This window comes from Portunus trituberculatus, chromosome 13, assembly GCF_017591435.1.
Source record: "Portunus trituberculatus isolate SZX2019 chromosome 13, ASM1759143v1, whole genome shotgun sequence".
Taxonomy (NCBI): Eukaryota; Metazoa; Arthropoda; class Malacostraca; order Decapoda; family Portunidae; genus Portunus; species Portunus trituberculatus.
This window is the reverse complement of record NC_059267.1, coordinates 9399361-9417458: the sequence shown is the minus strand read 5'-3', so window position 1 is coordinate 9417458 and position 18098 is coordinate 9399361. Positions and strand designations below refer to the sequence as shown.

At 38.4% G+C, this 18098-nt stretch overlaps 1 protein-coding gene across 7 annotated transcripts in view; it reads left to right on the top strand.

Annotated features, from left to right (window-relative positions):
• LOC123502995 (WAS/WASL-interacting protein family member 1-like) overlaps window positions 1-18098 on the top strand; it is a 97198-nt gene that overhangs the window by 68300 nt on the left and 10800 nt on the right. For 5 of the 7 annotated variants that reach the window (XM_045252327.1, XM_045252331.1, XM_045252329.1 and 2 more), the window contains 6 exons: window positions 2191-2364; window positions 3869-3993; window positions 5485-5622; window positions 6980-7153; window positions 9123-9455; window positions 15385-15448. In XM_045252327.1, coding sequence (XP_045108262.1) covers window positions 2191-2364; window positions 3869-3993; window positions 5485-5622; window positions 6980-7153; window positions 9123-9455; window positions 15385-15448 — 1008 coding nt within the window. The remainder of the gene's footprint in view (window positions 1-2190; window positions 2365-3868; window positions 3994-5484; window positions 5623-6979; window positions 7154-9122; window positions 9456-15384; window positions 15449-18098) is intronic. The other 2 variants (XM_045252332.1, XM_045252334.1) reach the window with 2 other exon arrangements.

Here is an 18098-nt window from a genome sequence, read left to right as displayed (position 1 = left end):
ATATCACTACTTTCTACCATTTTTTTAGATTTTTATATAGATTTTTTATTTATTTATTTATTATATTTATTTTATATATTTATTTATTTATTTATTTATTTTTTTTTTTTTTGTCTTCTATGTCCATGAAGTTATTTTTTCCACTGTCTTTATTTCCTATGCAATTTTACGTTATTTACTTTTCACAGCTTTTCCATTTTTTGTCACAACTATCAACAATTTTCTTCTTTTTGTTTATTTATTCTTTATGCTGCCACTTTGATCATTAAGTTTTTACATATTGTTTTGTATGCAGTAGTAATTCAAATTTTCACAGTCAAATTTATGTGCAGTATTTTTAAAGACTAGTTATTTATTTATTTTCATTTTTCGTAGTAAATATTTTGATTTCTCATTATATGATTATCTGCCTTGCTTCTGTCGATTATTTTGGTTTACATAGTTTTTATACCATGTGGGCTTTTCACGGGAATTTCTGGGCTAAAGGGGTTACTTTTTAGGGTACCTCCTATCTCAAAGCCCACCCGCTAGGAAACCGTTGCCCCGAGTGAGGAAGCCCAACCTACACTCAGACCGTGGACAGAATTCGAACCCGTGTGCTTGGAGACCCCTCGGACCCCAAAGCGCGCATGGTTCCACTGTACCACAATGCCCACTGCCCTTTTACCATTGCTACTAATATCTTCTAGGAGGAGCGTTCTTTTTCTGACATTTTTTTGTTCATATGAGACGAGTTTTTAATATAAATTCCTGAGTGAATTTTAGTTTTTCATTGTCTACCTTGTTTGCGTGGAATAATTTTGCCATTTTGTTTCCTCTTACATTCCATTTACATTGTTGTTACTTGTTCCTCCCTTCCTCTCATTATGTACCTTATTGTTGCATTATTCCCTTTGTGCCTCATCTTGCTGGACCAATTTCAATGTTGTTGTTTTTTTTTTCAGTGTCTGCCTTGTATTTGTGGAGCTGTTTTGCCATTATGTTCCCTCTCACACTGTCCATGCATTACCGTTCATTTCATTTTTCTTTCCCTCATTATCTACGGTCTAGCAACATTGCCTTTCATCACTTAATCTGTCTCATCTTAGGGGGACTAGTTTCAGCACTTCTCCTTGTCTTTATGAAAAAAATTAGCCATTGTTTTGTCACACTCACTCCTCTTGCAGTGCTATCAGTTTCTTTCTCCTATTCCATCACTCTATCATGTGGGACTCGTCAGCAGTTTTCCATCTACATTCTACAGTAAACCCTGCTTAAGTCGGACCTGAACAAATTAGATATCAGGATTTTTATTTATTTCATATTACATATGTCAGGATTTTCTATTTATTTTTCATTTTATTACTTTTTATTTATTCATCTATTTTTTACGTTCTGTCCGGAGTGCAGTCCAGTATGCATTTTTGTCCTTTGATTTTGTAGCTTTGAACCATTCAGCTTATATGCTGGTCAAAATACCACTGAATCTCATGGGCGTCTGGAGAAAAAAAAAAAAAAAAAAGGGGGCATGGGCATCAATTTTATACATTTTCCATGTAATTTTTTATTCATTTTGTATTTTCCTTGCATTCCTCCCCCCCTTAATTCCAGGGAGGAGGGCGGCAAATGCTTCCCTTGCCACATTCTGTGATGATGCCTATGCCACTGGTAGCTTTTATATTGTCCAAGTAATTTGAGTTCTTTGAGCCGTTTGAGACGCAAAACAGGCACATGTACCACAACACTGCCGTCGGCAACTGCCAAGATAAATGTTTACACACCTGACTAGACAAGTGCGTGACAGTGTCTCCCTCAGTTTTCCCTCGCTCTGCAGCCCTTATTATGACTTTTCCAGTTCTATTCTAAGAGCAAAGCTGTGTGTGTGTGTGTGTAGGACCTATTTACATAATGCATTACATAAACCATTTCAATTGTTTGTGGTAACAGGCACGCTAAATAGAAAAGTAAATCCCTCTGATAACTCGGATTGGCCTTCTCCTCAATAATTGGTCTGACTTATGCGGGGGTTACGTACCTCATCTTTGTGGAATTATTTTAACATCAGTTCAGATTCATACACTTCATGGGCGTTACTATCAATTATTTCTTTCCCCCTATTATCCGACAGCATTACCTTCCACCACTCACTCTGTATTTCACCTTGCAAGACAACCTAACTTCAACATTTCAACACTGTTCCTTCCATTGCAGGCAAGGGCAAGCCGTCAACGAATGGAGCAGGAGGAGGAGGTGGAGGTGGCGGTGGCGGAGGAGGAGGGGGTGGAGGAATGGGGATGATGAATGGAGGAGCTCCCCAGTTGGCAGGACTCTTCGCGGGGGGCATGCCCAAGCTGCGGCCTACGGGAAAGGGGATTTCAACCTCACGTGAGTAATGAGGAGCCTCTTGTGTTCCTGCTGTCTGCATCCACATGTCTATTCCCTCTCTCCTCTTAGACAAGCTTCAGTGATGTCTTTCTGTCGTCCATGATATTTTCTCTTATTTTCGTTATTATTCTTTCTCTCAGTTCTTATTTTTTATTTATTTATTATTATTATTTTTTTTTTTACTTTTCCCTCATTTCTTTTGCCTTCATCCTCTCTCTCTCTCTCTCTCTCTCTCTCTCTCTCTCTCTCTCTCTCTCTCTCTCTCTCTCTCTCTCTCTCTCTCTCTCTCTCTCTCTCTCTCTCTCTCTCTACATTTTCCTCTCCATTATTGAGTTTTCAATGTTTTATTTCTTTTCTCTCTCCTTCTGCTTTCTTTTCTCTAATCTTTCTCTCCATTCTCTCTCTCTCTCTCTCTCTCTCTCTCTCTCTCTCTCTCTCTCTCTCTCTCTCTCTCTCTCTCTCTCTCTCTCTCTCTCTCTCTCTCTCTCTCTCGTGTGTAAGGGTTGTCTCCATGTATGTACAAGTTTTCATTATTTTGTGTTGCATCTTATTGCTCTCATTTTATTTCTGCCAAACTTTGTTCCTCTTATTGTTGTTTTCCACTGGGTTCTCTTCCTCCAGAATGCATTCTCTGACTTTTATTGTGGTCTTGATCTGCTCTTATTACCAGATGACCAGACTGCCTCAACTTTGATTTATTTGTTGTGTGAAAAGATAATGAGATGATAACAGCATCAAATACAACAGTAGGATGTGATTAAAGATAAAATTTTAATTTGGGTAACTTGGAACACAACATTTATTAGGGATAAAAGACCAATTTTCATAATAACAACATGGAATGCAACAGAAATGAGAGGCAAACAATAAAATACTCACTCTAATAACTTGAAACACAACAATAAAAAGTTAAAGAAAAATGTTCATAATGACAACCCCAAATGTGTCTGTAGTTAGAGATCAAAGACAACTTTTCATAGCAACAAGATTAAATACTATAGTAAAAAAGGGATTTAAAACAAAACATTCACTGAAATAACATGAAATACAACAACAAATAAATGACCAATCACATGATATTTACAAAGAAAACTTAACTCTTTCACTGCTATTCAAGACCTGGCCTCTTCTTCACACACAACTCTGAAACATTAATTTTGTTATTACATCTGTTTTAAACATTGTACTGGTTAGAAGCTGGAAAATGTAGCTTCTGTTTCTTTATTTTTTACGGTATGTGTAAGGATCATGTACAATGCTTTTGAGTGTTCTGAATTGTTTTATATCACTGTAAGATGGTTAGAATTAGCACACAAGTCTGAGAGTTAATGGCAAAAATTCACAAAAGTAACTTGAAATATAATAGTAATGAGGGATGGAAGACAAAATGTGCTCTAAGACATTCTGAATCACAGCAGTAAGGAAGCATTAAAGACTAAAACATCACTGTAGCATGTTGTAGAATGATACTGATGGATGAGTTACAAGGTTCACCCACCCACAGCAAGCCGGAGTGGCCCGCTGCTGCCCCCTGGGAGAAAGCCTGCGCCTGGCATTCCCTCCGGTGACAGCACCGACTCCGATAACACCACCAACAACAATAACAACAGTATACCACCTAGTCCAAAGGTAGGCCCCACCAACACCTTGTAGTCCTTTCCATTCCCCTTCTAGTCTCAGTCTTTTCCAGTATCTTTGAGCGCCATCCAGCCTTTTCCAGCCTCTTACGGCTTCCTACATCCTCTTTAGTGTCTCATAGTTTCTTCCAGCCCCTTCCAGTCTCTCCTAGTATCTTTCAGCCCTATTCAGCCTTTTTTCAGTCCCATCAAGCCCATTCCAGTTTTTTATATTGCCTTACATCCGGCCTTAGTCTCCTGCAACCTCTTCCAGTTGTTTTAAGTGTTTTTCAATGTCTTTGTATCTTTTAGTCTCTCCAAGTATCATCCAGTTCCATCCAGGCTTTCTATGTGCCTTACAGCCCTTTAACAATCCCTCCCAGTCTCTCACAGTCCCTTCCAACTTCTTTCAGCCTCTCACAGCATCTTAACCCTCAGATCAGTAGTAGTGTTCATCTCACAATGAACAGATCACTGCTAGCTCATGGTGATAGTCCATGAGGTGACACTTCCTTCATCTTTGCAGGTGCTATATGATCTCTTTCTTTGATCTCTTCTTCTTGCAGTGTTATAACTCAGTTTGTGAATTTAGTAGCTCTCCATCTTAATACATTCAGTTTTCTTAATCCCTGTTGCAGTTTTATTACTCAACATCCAATTCACAGCTCCTGTCAGCCCCATGGTTCTCATTGGTAGGATGTGGGTGAGTGTGTTATGAAGGATGTGGTAATGTGTAATATTGTTATTGTTTATAATGAACACTGAGAACAGAGAACATTGTGAGTATTTGTAGCAAAATTTCTAATTGAGTAATTCAGGAGGTAAGGACTAATGGAGTATGCAGGTATATCAAGGTAAATTGTAAAGTGAAATGCTCTCAGTAAGCTCATTAACTGCTGTCCTGCTTTTCCTGAATCACATTGATATCTTAATGGTAGACACCTTTGTGGTCACTGGCATCAGACTGAACATGTAATGAGTATCTTGTTAAGCCTTACATCACACTGACAAATGAGGTTACCACCTTGTGTACACTGTAGATTGTTCTCACATTACTCCATTGATTTGTTAAACCAGTTGTTGATATCTGCTCATTCATTCACCAGCTTACTCTCTGTTATCTACACTGCCACACACTTCATTAAGCCAATGAATTTTATTGCTTGTGTAACTTCTTTCCTGAGACCTTCACACATAGCAGCCAGTTGTGGTAGTCTGTTGCAGCATCTTTACCCTATCAGTGAACACAGTACTGGCACTCAGTCATTGACACACCACAACACAACACAGGCACTGAGTCATCAACATAACACAACACAGACTCTCAATCACCAGCACAAGAAAGCACAAACACTTAATCACCAACACAGATTAACATGCATCACAACTTCTATTACCTCCTCTCAAAGTGTCATTATAGCAGGATCACCCTCAGCCAGGCAGTATAACATGTGTCTTGCTCCGTGTTGTTGCCTCTTCCTCACCCTGCCTTCGCCCACCACAGCCTAGTAGTAAGAGCAACCCTGCACCACCACCTCCGCCACCTGCCAACCTCAAGCCCACGTTGGCTGGGGACCGGCACAACAAAGGACCTCTGCCCCCTCCCCCCACCAGCAAGCCAGCACCCCCTCGACCCCCCATGGTAAGATGTCTCTCTCTCTCTCTCTCTCTCTCTCTCTCTCTCTCTCTCTCTCTCTCTCTCTCTCTCTCTCTCTCTCTCTCTCTCTCTCTCTCTCTCTCTCTCTCTCTCTCTCTCTCTCTCTCTCTCTCTCTCTCTCTCTCTCTCTCTCTCTCTCTCTCTCTCTCTCTCTCTCTCTCTCTCTCTCTCTCTCTCTCTCTCTCTCTCTCTCTCTCTCTCTCATAGAAGTATACATATAATAGATGTAGCTAATTAATGTATGCATGTATTTACAGTATACATATTAGATAACTTTTATGGACACTCAGTTTTTCAGTACAGTTTTTTGTGTAGGTGTTCAGTACATGCAGCAACTTAGAAATGAGTCGCCTAAAAATTGAATCACTAATTTCTACTGGAATATGTATCAGTTGCCTGAACTTGTCTGTCTTTGTGTCTGTCAGTGGCAGTTGTTTATTTAGTTATGGAGTTGTTATAAAGCAGGCACACTTCCTTTACTTTTATATTGTAGATGGTAAGAATTAAGTGACAGAAACTAAGGTCTATAGTGTTGAAGAGCTAAGTGACGCACCTTGTAGCACAGATGTGACTCATTATGGTGTCACAGATTTCATTCTCATCAATCACTGAACACTGTCATTGTTACTTATCATCAGTTTCATGTCCATATTTTCCCATATAGAGGTGGACAGTTCATGAGTCTGTCTTTTTGTGGTCATAAACAATCTTGTGCATGTCCATCATTCCCATGTCTTCCTCCACACACTACATCAGTCTCTTCATTGGTCTCATTCCTGCTACCTCCAATGAATACTACTTTGCTTCTTCATTTGATTCTCTCATATTACTGTCGTCTTCATTTGATTTCCCTCACATTATCACTTATGGATAAATAATTTTGAAATCTGTGATGTTCTATCTGACCAGAGATGTACAACACATCACTGTCTTAATAATAGAGTTGAGAATGTGGAAAGAACAGAAAACTATTTGGTATCTTATCTCAGTTAATTTTCAGAAGTTCTACTAGAAGTTTTTAAGTTTTCAAAGATATTTCCATGATTCTAATGATATTGTAACAAGGATTCTTACCATCAGTCAGAAGAATCACACATTAAGAGCCAGACTTTCATCTTTTAAGCCTTTGCACTTAGTTTTAAGAGCTCAAAGCATAGGCCTGTGTCTTACCTGTACAACAGAGGTGTTTGAACTGCAAGTACTAATTGTCTCACTAAACACTGTAAAAAGTAACTCTGCTATACATTGTTTCCTCTTGTAATGTGTAAGTCATTGTTAAGGTTGGTGCTTCATTGTCCCCTAACTGCGTCCTGGCTTCATCCCTCACTCAATCCCCCTCAAGGATGACAGACCAGCACCTGCACCACCCTCCCCCGATGGTGCCTTCCACCAAGCACTCCCCAGTAGGCCAGTCTTAGTGGGTAAGCCCAGTTTGGGCAACAAGCCAGCGCCTCCCAGACCTCCCAATGGTACTAAGCCTTCTAAGCCAACGCTGCCTCCCAAAATAACAGTACAGGCAAGTGATGTACAGCAAAGACTGCTGGAGTCTCTCAGTGCATGTTTGTGTGATTGGTGGTGTTGACTGTTCTACTTGTGTTGCTTCATTGGATTTTTTTTTTTTTTTCTCCCTGTTACATAATAAAGTCATTCCTTCAGTTATATCTATGTAATTTTTTTCTTTTTCTTACATATTTCATTGTGAAGTCAGTTCTTCAGTCCTTTATCTATTTATATTGTAGTTTGTTGAAGTGTTTCCTAGTGAGCCATTCCTTCAGTTACTTATTCCTCTATCTATGTATTTTTCCCTTACATGCTTCATAGTGAGGTCACTCTTCCACTTACTTATTTATTAACTTTTTTTTTTTTTACTTATTTGTATATATCATAGTGAGTCTTTTTTTTTTCATAGTCTTTTTGTTATCTATTTACTTATTTGCATATTTATTTCAGAGCAGTCTTTTTGTTGTTTATCTATCAGTTGATTTGATAATTTCTTTAATTATATAAAGAATTTCATCCTTCAATTATTTATCTATTCATCTTTATATTTACTTTTTCAATAGTGAGATAAATAAGATGTTTCTAGTATTTGTTTATTCATTTATTCCTTGATCTCACCCTGAGGTCAGTGTTTTAGCTATTTGTTAATCTACTTATTTTCTTATTTATTTACTATGCATATAGTTTTAACCAGTACAAAAGCTACACTTAATTAATATCCTGGCCTTGTATGACATTTATTCTTTTACAGGTTTCCCTCATTTTACAATGGGTTAGATTCTTGAAAACCAGATTGAATAACAAACAATCGAATAGAGAACTTAATGTTCAATAGGATGTAATTTAATGGGGAGAGTAACCTAGGCCTAGCTTGTATTGAGAAAGAGAACACTTTTCCATACCACACAAAGAGGAAGTGTATAAGCTCATTGTTTTATTATAGTTGTTTCCCCTATAGGCCTATATCCACTGGTAAAAGGAGAAAAATGAGCTTCAGTTAAGCTAGCAGGTGCCACTCAGTGGTGAGTCTGGTCATTAATCAACAGTCTCAGGAGTCTTTCCATTTCCTCCATTATTGGCTCCCTTTTTCTCGTTAGTGTCTTTACCATAATATAGAAACTGTCTCACCTGGTTTCTTCACACTTGCTGCTTGTTTGATGGTGGCGGAGACAGTGGATTGGGGCAACTGCAGGATTCTGGTAATGAAGTTGGCTCCTTCACCTCCCTCATGGAGCTTTTTCTCTTAAGATAAGCTATTCCTTGGTCTTTTGACCTTCAATTCACAAGCATTAGGTGTTGCAGGCCACTTGGAAAATGTCCTGTGTGTATCACTCATAATACCCATCAATGAATGTGAGTTTTAGCAAAACGTGATCACAAACGGGCTGCCGAATGAATTTGACTGAAAGACTTATCTTGATCTTGATCTTGATGGTACAGGTGGCTTGGAATCACTCCTTTTGGATCGTCAGCTCCTGTAGAGGACAAACAAAAGATGAACAGAAAAAAAAAGAGCAGTATCCTGCTCACTAATTATCTCCACATCTAGCGGTAATGAGATGTGATAGGTGGCAGCTTTGGCATTGGTGGTGATGTGATTGAGATGCATTTGTTTATATTCTGGTGATTGGTTAAAAATTGGATAAGCAACTCCTAACATTGGAAAATGAGTGCATGGATATAAAGGATAACGATCAGCAAATTGAATTATTGAATAATAAGCCATTGAATAAAGAGGGAAACCTGTACAATATTTTGTTTGGTTTCGTTTTGTTGCTTTTGCTTTGGTGGTGTGGCTGGAGAAGGTGAAGTTTAGAGTCGCCCTAGTTCAGTCTCCCTCAGTGCCGTACACACCCTTTTTTGGCCATGAGTGGTGTGTGGCATGTGTCTTGGGATGGAAAACACTGCCAGCCTCTGCTCTTCTCTGTTTCAATGGTGTGCACCAAAAGTATGAGATGAATGACCCGCTGCTGTGGATATTTCAGCCCAACGGCGACTCTCTCTCTTCCAACAAGACTGCCCGGACCAGTAGCATGAGGGTGAACCGCTCCGACTTGCAGAACCACAGGTTTTCGGCGGAGGAGAACTTGCTGCCCTCCCGAACCTTGCCCCCCAGCCACCACCACAAGAGCTCACCAGGCCCCCCCACCAAGCCCAACACAGTTGGCCGCTACATGGGAGTCAACATTTCCCGTTCCATGACCCGGCCACCCACAGATCGGCCGCCCCCGCCCCCCATCAGCCGGCCGAGCGTGCCCCCTCCCAGCCAGCCTCCACCGCCTCCTCCAAGCCGGGCAGCCACCGCATCAAAGCCTGAGGTAAGCTGCACTCCAGTGTTGCCACAACTGTTACTGCAAGTACATTGTGTGCATTTTGTGAATTGTTTGCATTACTCCTGTCTCACTCTGGCAGGCTAAAGTTCTCAAATGTTAACATGTTACCTGTGATGCAACCCACCGGTGGGTCCTCAGTTACTATCCACTGTTGCAATGCAACAGTTTTCACATATCACATTTTAATCTTACTATTAATAGAAATTGATTATATAGTAAAATTTCAATAAACAGTATGTGTAGGAGGACATAATAAACAATGATTGATAAATAATATGAAGCTTATTTCATTTTTAGTTTTATAAAAATTATATGAAAAATAGTCTTCTTGTTTCCATATTTTCTTTCTAATACATCTAAAAGATATATATGTTAGCTTACATTTTTTTTCTCTCAGAAGAACATAAAACTTTTCTATAACAAATAATTTAACAGATATCACAATTGGACTTTCCTTGACAAGCCTCAATTATTTTTTTTATTAATTTTTTTATTAATATTTTTCCTGATATTATTTGGACAATTTGTAAAAAAAGCTGCCATTGGTGAGCCTTCTGAATTGCATATATAAATAAACATACCTAAAGAAATAAAACAATAAGTAAAAAAAATATCTGCAATAAAAATTAACTGAAAAATACTTCTTTTTTTTTCAGAAGAACATGAAACTTTTTTTATAACAAGTATTTCAAACTGAGGTATCACAATTAGACTTTCCTTAATAAGCTTCAATAATTTTCTTAATTGATCTTTTCATAATTTCATAATTTTCCTGGTATCATCTTCATTGTCTTATTTTATCTTTTATCTTTTCTGTTGAACTAAGTTGACCATAAAACTGTGTAGCATTCATTTTCTAAATATGGAAAACAAAGAGACAAAAATATATACACAAATATAGGAAAGGAAATATGTAGTACAGTATAGCGACGCACTGAATATCAACAAATAAATTATGTCCAGCAGTGGATCGTATTGCAGAGAAGTCAGAGATTTTTCACAGTATGCGATGCAACCCACCAGTGGGCAAACACTTTGAGGTTGCCAGTTCGTTTGGGTGTGCTCCCAGACAACACTCAGCTCTTCTTGCTTTGCTGGATTGACCAGCACTGACGTGATGACAATTTATTTGTATCGCTGTGTGGGAGAGATCACTGCGCTGCGAAACACAAGGAATCTGTTAAATAAAATTATATGGCTCATTATCATTACATCTCATCTTTCTTTCTCAACATGTTCTTTAACTCCAAAAGAAGCAGTACAGTGGTACCACAGGTTATGATCAGTATTTTTGCAAACTGGCTTATGTCCTTTCCTTAAACCCTGAATTTGCATTGGCTTGTGCCTGCATTACCAATGACATCACACCTTAGTATTCCTACTCAAACCCTCAGTCTTGCCTAAGCTCATGCTCACTCTAACATGCATTGTAAACTAGGAAACAAATAAACAAAAATACATACATGGTATACATACATGTCTTATTTGATGGTTTATATGACATGCCATTAAAGAAAAAAAAAAATCTGAAAATGAGCCTGCATCTTCCAGGGCCAAGGTTTATCAATAAGGCAATGTTAGTGGTTAGTGTGTGGCTACAGTAGCCCTTGAGTCAAGCCTGTAACATTTTTGCACTTCTCAACACGTTAACCGCATTTGGCAACTCAGCACACTCGCCCGCAGGGTGTAACCTTCATTACCCAACCACGCCAGTGTCCATTGGACTTCTGCAGAGAGAAGAGGTATATATCATTGTGAGAGCGCAGCCTCTAGTATAGAGCGTAAAAATCCGTGGTACAAATATATATACCGAATCGCGGACCAGTAATTTTTTTTCCCTTCTATCGCTTATTGGTACACCAGTGTACCAGGCATGGGCTGTAGCATATGATGATATATTCTTGACACTATCAACAGTACCTGAGTAAGGTAATAACTTAGTTCCAAGTGGAATGAAAAACAGAAAAGGAGAAGAGATTGTAAAACCTAAAAGTGTCATCAAGTACAATAAAGCCAAAAAAAAAAGTGTTGATGTTGCTGATTAACTCAATTCCTACTACTCGCCACTCAACAAATCAAGGAAGTGGTACAAGAAGCTGGTTCTGGAAATGATTGCTGGGTTATCAGTGACAATTGCTCAAATTCTATACAATAAATACTGCTCAGCAAAACAAGTATGCCTAAAAATCTTCATAGGATCAGTAATTCTCTCTCTTACTAAAAACATTCCTGAGGAAATTACAAAACCAGGGAAGAGGACCTCTGATATATTGGGTGCAAGAAAAGAACATACCTTACAGGAAGCAGTTGGACCAATGAAAAATACAAGGAAGCGATGCAGAGGACGCTACGAGAAAATCTCACTATCTGAGGGATACAAGGTGGCCACAAACAAGGCTAGGAGAGTATCCACATATTACAATGAATGTGAGGGTCAACCACTCCTTTGCATTTCATGTTTCAACGAAAAACATGACGTGTAATTAGTGATCAACATTATGATGATCTAATATTCCATTATTTTCTTATATTGATTGTATTTTTGAACTAATATGTCACCAAACATTACTTGTTATTCAGAAGCCTATTTTTTTCTTTCAAATGAAATTATTGTCATCATTTTTATCTTATTTTCCAGTACCTTAGCAATGCATCTGCAATCATAATAAATACAAATTTATGCACAAATTGTTTACATACTCAAGTTTGTAATAGTTTTTAGAAAGTGATATTCGGGCCTCAGATGTACCAATACGCAACAAGTGGCCCAATATGCGGTTAACAAAATGATGATCATTTCTACACTTTTTTTTTTTTTGTAAGGTAATGATGTATAACAGGTGGCATTTACTGATAATTCACACAAAATAACACCAGCCAGGAAGAAATTGTCAAAGTAATAATGCTTACATTGCATGCACTGGACCAAAGCAAGCTCATGGTCAGTGATTCATCAAACTTAGCGATGCGTGCAAGATTCAATGCGTTCCTTTGTATGATGCCGTTACTCCTTGAGATGAATGTATTTTCATACATCATTATGTCTTGAAAATGTTAAAAATATTGCAACTAAAAATTGTGGTGAATAATGGTAAAAAAAAAAAAGGGTGGGGGGAGTACAAACTTTGTTACCTTTCTGTGCTCGGACAGTGTCACTTCCTACAGCATATTTGTCTACATTTCACAGCTGAATTGGTCTAAGGATCATTGTTGGTAGTTTCTAGCAAATATTTTAAGCATATAATATTGGGACCTAACGTGGATCTAAGTATATATTAGAGGGCTTTAAATGTCAGTTGAAGGTGAGTCTTATAAACCAATGCATCTTGTGTGCTATCATATATGAAAATTAATTCCTCATTGATTTCAATGGGAAATAATACATCTTGTGCCCAAATTTGGTTACACCATAGCTCATGGAATGGATTAACCCCTTCAGTACTGGAACACATTTTTCCATGAATTTTGGATGAGATTATACATTTTATTGACATTAGGAAGGGTCTATGGAGGCCAGAAGATTAATGGCCTCAGTTTTCATTATCTTAATCTCCACGTAAGTTTTTGAAGCTGTATGAAATTAGAATAGTAAACAGAATGAATATGAACATATGTCATGGTACTGAAGGTAGTTAAGGATGAAACACAGGGTGCCACTGTACTAGCAAACATGACATCATGTATGACAGTCTGTCAGGTGTGCAATGACACTGCCAGAACAATATTGTATCACTGGTCAGAGCGAGGGTAGTATAATTCTATACCAGAAAAATGGGACGAAGAAGCAGAACAAATCATTGGATGGCACATCATTCAGTTGCTGTCTATGAATCAACTTGAGAACTGAATTATACTTAACTTAATTAATGCGAGGACTATGTTCCTGGAGACGCTGCATTATTCAAATAATTTTCCCATTGAAAACAATGGTAAAAGGGGACATTACATTCCTGGTCGCTGGGAAAGTCTGTTATTTTAGGGATTTTGTTAATCAAACCTTAAAATAACTATTAATACATCACAATGTCACAGAAACAATAAAAACGCATGTTCTCACCTGCGTATCTTTCTTGTTTAGAAAATTAGCAAATTATTAAGTGAGAGTGATTTGTTATATGATTTTATATGCCAGGAATATTATCCCACATTCATACATATATTATTAGTGCATTTAATTAAATAAACTGTGAGTATAATTTGGCGGTGTTTGATAGGAGTGTAAGTTTAGCATTACCTCAGCTAATTGAGCCAGGCAGTCCAGACCACACTGCCTCACCATTCCACCACAGGCAACATGGAAAATTATATGAAGAGAACCAGCCCTATTACTTTTTTTTTTTTTTTTTTTTTTTTTTTCACGTAGGGAAGAGGGCCAGCCAAGTGCAAAAAAAGAAAGATAAAAAAAAGGCCCATTTGAGTGCTGGCTCTCTAAAAAGTGTAAAAAGTGCAAAAACCATCAGCTGCAGAGGGTGATTTATTGATAAATTTGGTGAGCCAGGAAAAAGTGCTTCTAATTAAAGGCTCAGATGGCCGCATAGTAGCCTGTGGCCTTAACATGGGAGAGAATCGCTACCTCCAACAGTGTAGGCTATGGGAAGAGGACAGTCCACCAGCTGTCTACATAAATGGGTACCAAGCGATAAAAACATACAACTGATCGTAAGATAAGTAGAATTCTGTTTGAAAATTTTGGAGATGGAGATGCTTGATTGAAGCTGGCAGTGGCGATGTTCTTGTTCCTGGGTTTGGTTCTAATCACAACTTTTGTAACGTAGGCTATTTGAACGATAACTTATATATTTTTGTTTCAATAATCAGATAGTTCACAAAAACTGTTAATAGTGGGTATTTAGGCAAAGTTTATGCAAAGGTAATGATGAAGACATGGTTCTTAATTCAATTTTGCGGCAAAGATAAATCCTGCCTAATTGTTGCCTTCCTGAGCTGCGGGAAGGCAGTGTTTGCTCTTAAGAATACCAATTTCTCCACGACAGTATTCTTCAACTGACAAAGGTGGAAGGTATTGTTTAAGAATCTGGCTGAGAGCATCTCAGGTGGTTCCTCCAGAAGCAGTGTGGGTGCGCATGACGTCATCAAGTCGTCAACCTGTGTTAGATCAAATAAATGACATTATTTGATTGTATCTCCTTAACCCTTACCTCCCGGTGATCGTTCATGAATGATCAAAGTGCTATGTCTAGTAAGACGGTGATCATTTTAGTAATCATGATTTTTCGCATCACAGGTTTGTATTGCCCTCCCACCTACTCAAGTCAGAGGGTGAGTGTAAATATCTAGCACCTTTTTCCACCCACTGAGTTGCCACTGGCAACTCAGATACAACTCGGTGAGCCTTTTTCCACCATGCGGAAAATATCTGGCAACTCCTCCAGCAAGTCATTTGGTATATAACCTTTGGGGAGCTATGGGAACTTCTCAGAAGTATGAAGTTATTTTTTTATTTGTTCATAATTTTTTCATTGCTCTCTGAATATAATAAAATATTACAAGCTACACAGTGTGTGCACAGTAAGAGAGAGAGAGAGAGAGAATTTGCACAGTGTTATCACACTTTGGGGTTATTTCCATTTGACAGGTTACACCACAGCTAGGGGAAGAATTTTTGATAAGGCGATAATTTTACTCTCAGAAGTCATAGTGAACTAGAAAGTACATCATTGTATTCAGAATTACAAAAAGAAATAGATTTTTGTAATTTAAATTTTTGTGGCATTTTCTAAATTTACCTATTTTCCCCAGTATTGGAGATGGAAGATAATTTTAACCCCAAGAAGGTAAAGGTTGAACATCGTTACATTAAATAGCAATCGCATTACCTATTCAGACTTGCATTAATTGAGAGTTGACTGTATAATAACAAGATAACAATGAACATTTTCCCTTCCCCCTACAGCCCCCCGGCTCGGCTCCACCACCACCTCCCAGCAGACACTCCTCGCAGTTATCCCGGTCCTCAGGTAAGTGCGGCCCCACTTACTATGGAACTCTTCCCTCAAAACTCAGCCACAGGTCCTCAGAAATATACAGTGCCACCACCCTCCGTGCCAAGTCAATGGACCTCACCTACAGTGACGAGGAGTTCCGCAGTGCTTACTCCCGTAGCCAATCACTGGAGTGCAGCGCTTGTGTCCTTGAAGCTCAGGTGGAATGCAGGGAGTGTGAGGAGAATATGTACCAGCAGAGGGCAGACAATTGCCGAGAGTGTGTGGAGTATGGACTCACCCATGGGGAGGATGAATATCTGGAGGAGAATGTGTCTTGCTTCGCTTGTGGATCAAGACCAAAAAAATTGTCAAATGAAAGCAAGAAGACCAAGAGATCATCCAGAAGAAAAGAACCAGGGAAGCAGAAGGCTCCTAGTGTGGAGGAAGAGATGTCTGCATAATCCCCACCATGTTTTCTTTTCAGTTTGAATCAATTATTTTATGGGTGTCTATGCAAGGCAGGGAACAGATAGGCTTGGTCTGGAAAGTTTATCTCTTCAGCAGGACTTGTTTTGTCATTCCAAAGTTTCATGTTCCATTCTTTCCTTTTATTGTTTTGTCTTGATGCTTGGGCCTTGTTATCTTAATTATTTTAAGTTTATTATGAATCTCTCTCTCTCTCTCTCTCTCTCTCTCTCTCTCTCTCTCTCTCTCTCTCTCTCTCTCTCTCTCTCTCTCTCTCTTCTCTTCTCTTCTCTTCTCTCTCTCCTCTCCTCTCCTCTCTCTCTCCTCTCCTCTCCTCTCCTCTCCTCTCCTCTCCTCTCCTCTCCTCTCTCTCTCTCTCTCTCTCTCTCTCTCTCTCATTACCACCAGCTTTGTTTTCAGATAGTTACATGAACAAGGAATTTTTATCAATATATATATTCACCCAAACACATCATATGTTATAGTCAATCCTTGAGGTGTTACAGAGCAGGGTGACATCACAGTGTAGAGCAAGTGAAGTGAGGTCTTTCAGATGCATGCACTTCTTTATATTACTTTATATTTTTATTATGCATCAGATATTTGTAGTATACTGGTGTGTGTGTGTGTGTGTGTGTGTGTGTGTGTGTGTGTGTGTGTGTGTGTGTGTGTGTGTGTGTGTGTGTGTGTGTGTGTGTGATAAATATGAATTTATATACATTATTATTACCTATTTATAACATTAGTGGATGGATTTATCATTATATTCCAGTACAGTAATTTAAGTGTGCTTGCTTTGCATGAAATTATTAACTTGTTAGGTATTCTTAGGTTTTCCTATCTTAGATTACTCTTGCATTATATTTATTAGGTGACACTGTCTGGATGGAACTTTCCTTTTAACATGAGTGCTGTAGTAAGTGCATGCAAAGACATTCTATATATTATGCATGGTGTTTGTCTATCTGTCAGTCTACATATCCATTTTTAACTTGAATTGCTATTACAAAATAAAGAAAGATATGCTTTGGGTCATATTTACAGTAACTGTTGAATGCATATAGGCTGTTAGTGTTCTTTTTCTATGATTAATACATACTATTCACATTTTGTTTACCCTTATGCCATCTCCACCATCCATGGGCCCAGCTTACGAGGCCTATATCATATATTGTGATCTGTATCGGGCATATTGCAATTTGGTTTATTATCGTGAGTAGTGGTGCCGTTTCTTCAAGTATAGGTAGTTTTGCAGCACATCTGTAGTGCATACCAGCATTGTGTTTGACTCTGCTTGGTTTGATGCTCATGCTACTTGATAGACTCAGTTGCAGTTGTTTTTTTCACCTGAGGACTCTTAAGCATTGTGATTCCCCCTGATTGCCTCATGTGTTCATCTTATGTGAAAATGGAAGAAACTGTTTCTGTATTTCTACTAAAATCTTTACTTATTCTTAAGATTATACAGATGCAAACAGTTTAATATCTTACAAATAAATGACAGCTTTCTTAAAATTACAAAATCAGGTTACTTAGGAATGTTAGGAAGCACATTACTGTAACTTGGACCTTGAAAACCTAAACAGGGTAACACAGCTTGGTAAATGCCATGTTCATGTGTCCTCACGTGATAGAATAACTGGGCCAGAGTCTGTGACGCTAGGCAGGCATTGTATGGCTCAGATAGAAGCACACAGTGTACAAAGATGAAGTTTGCTCTATAAACTCAGTATATGGTGGTAAAGTTTACTGTAGTAGTGTGTTGTGTATCTGGGAAGGTTATACATATTTTGCCTCTCACTACATAGGCAGAAATCCCCTGTACTTGAGGCAGTGTAGTCATGGGCAAATAAGTAATTTACTGTTTTAAGCTCCACCGTTTATGTGTTGAGCCTGAGTGTTGAGTCCTGATCTGCTGTGAGTCTGTCAGGTTTGACACATCAGAAAACTGAAAACAAAGAGAGCATAACAAAAACAGTGGGAGGGAGTGCAGGAAACTGCTTGACTTGTGACCACTTTGCCTTATTGTTGTGCTTTAGGAAATATGAAATTGTAGTATAATTTTGTAAAGTAGCTTTGGTAGAGGCTGGATGGTAAGTATCTTATATTATTAAGGTATACTAGAAAAAAAAATATTTTGGTATATGATTTATACTTTTAAGGCTTATAAATATAATACATGATTTTCTACTTCTGCAATTATTAACATAAGTCACCA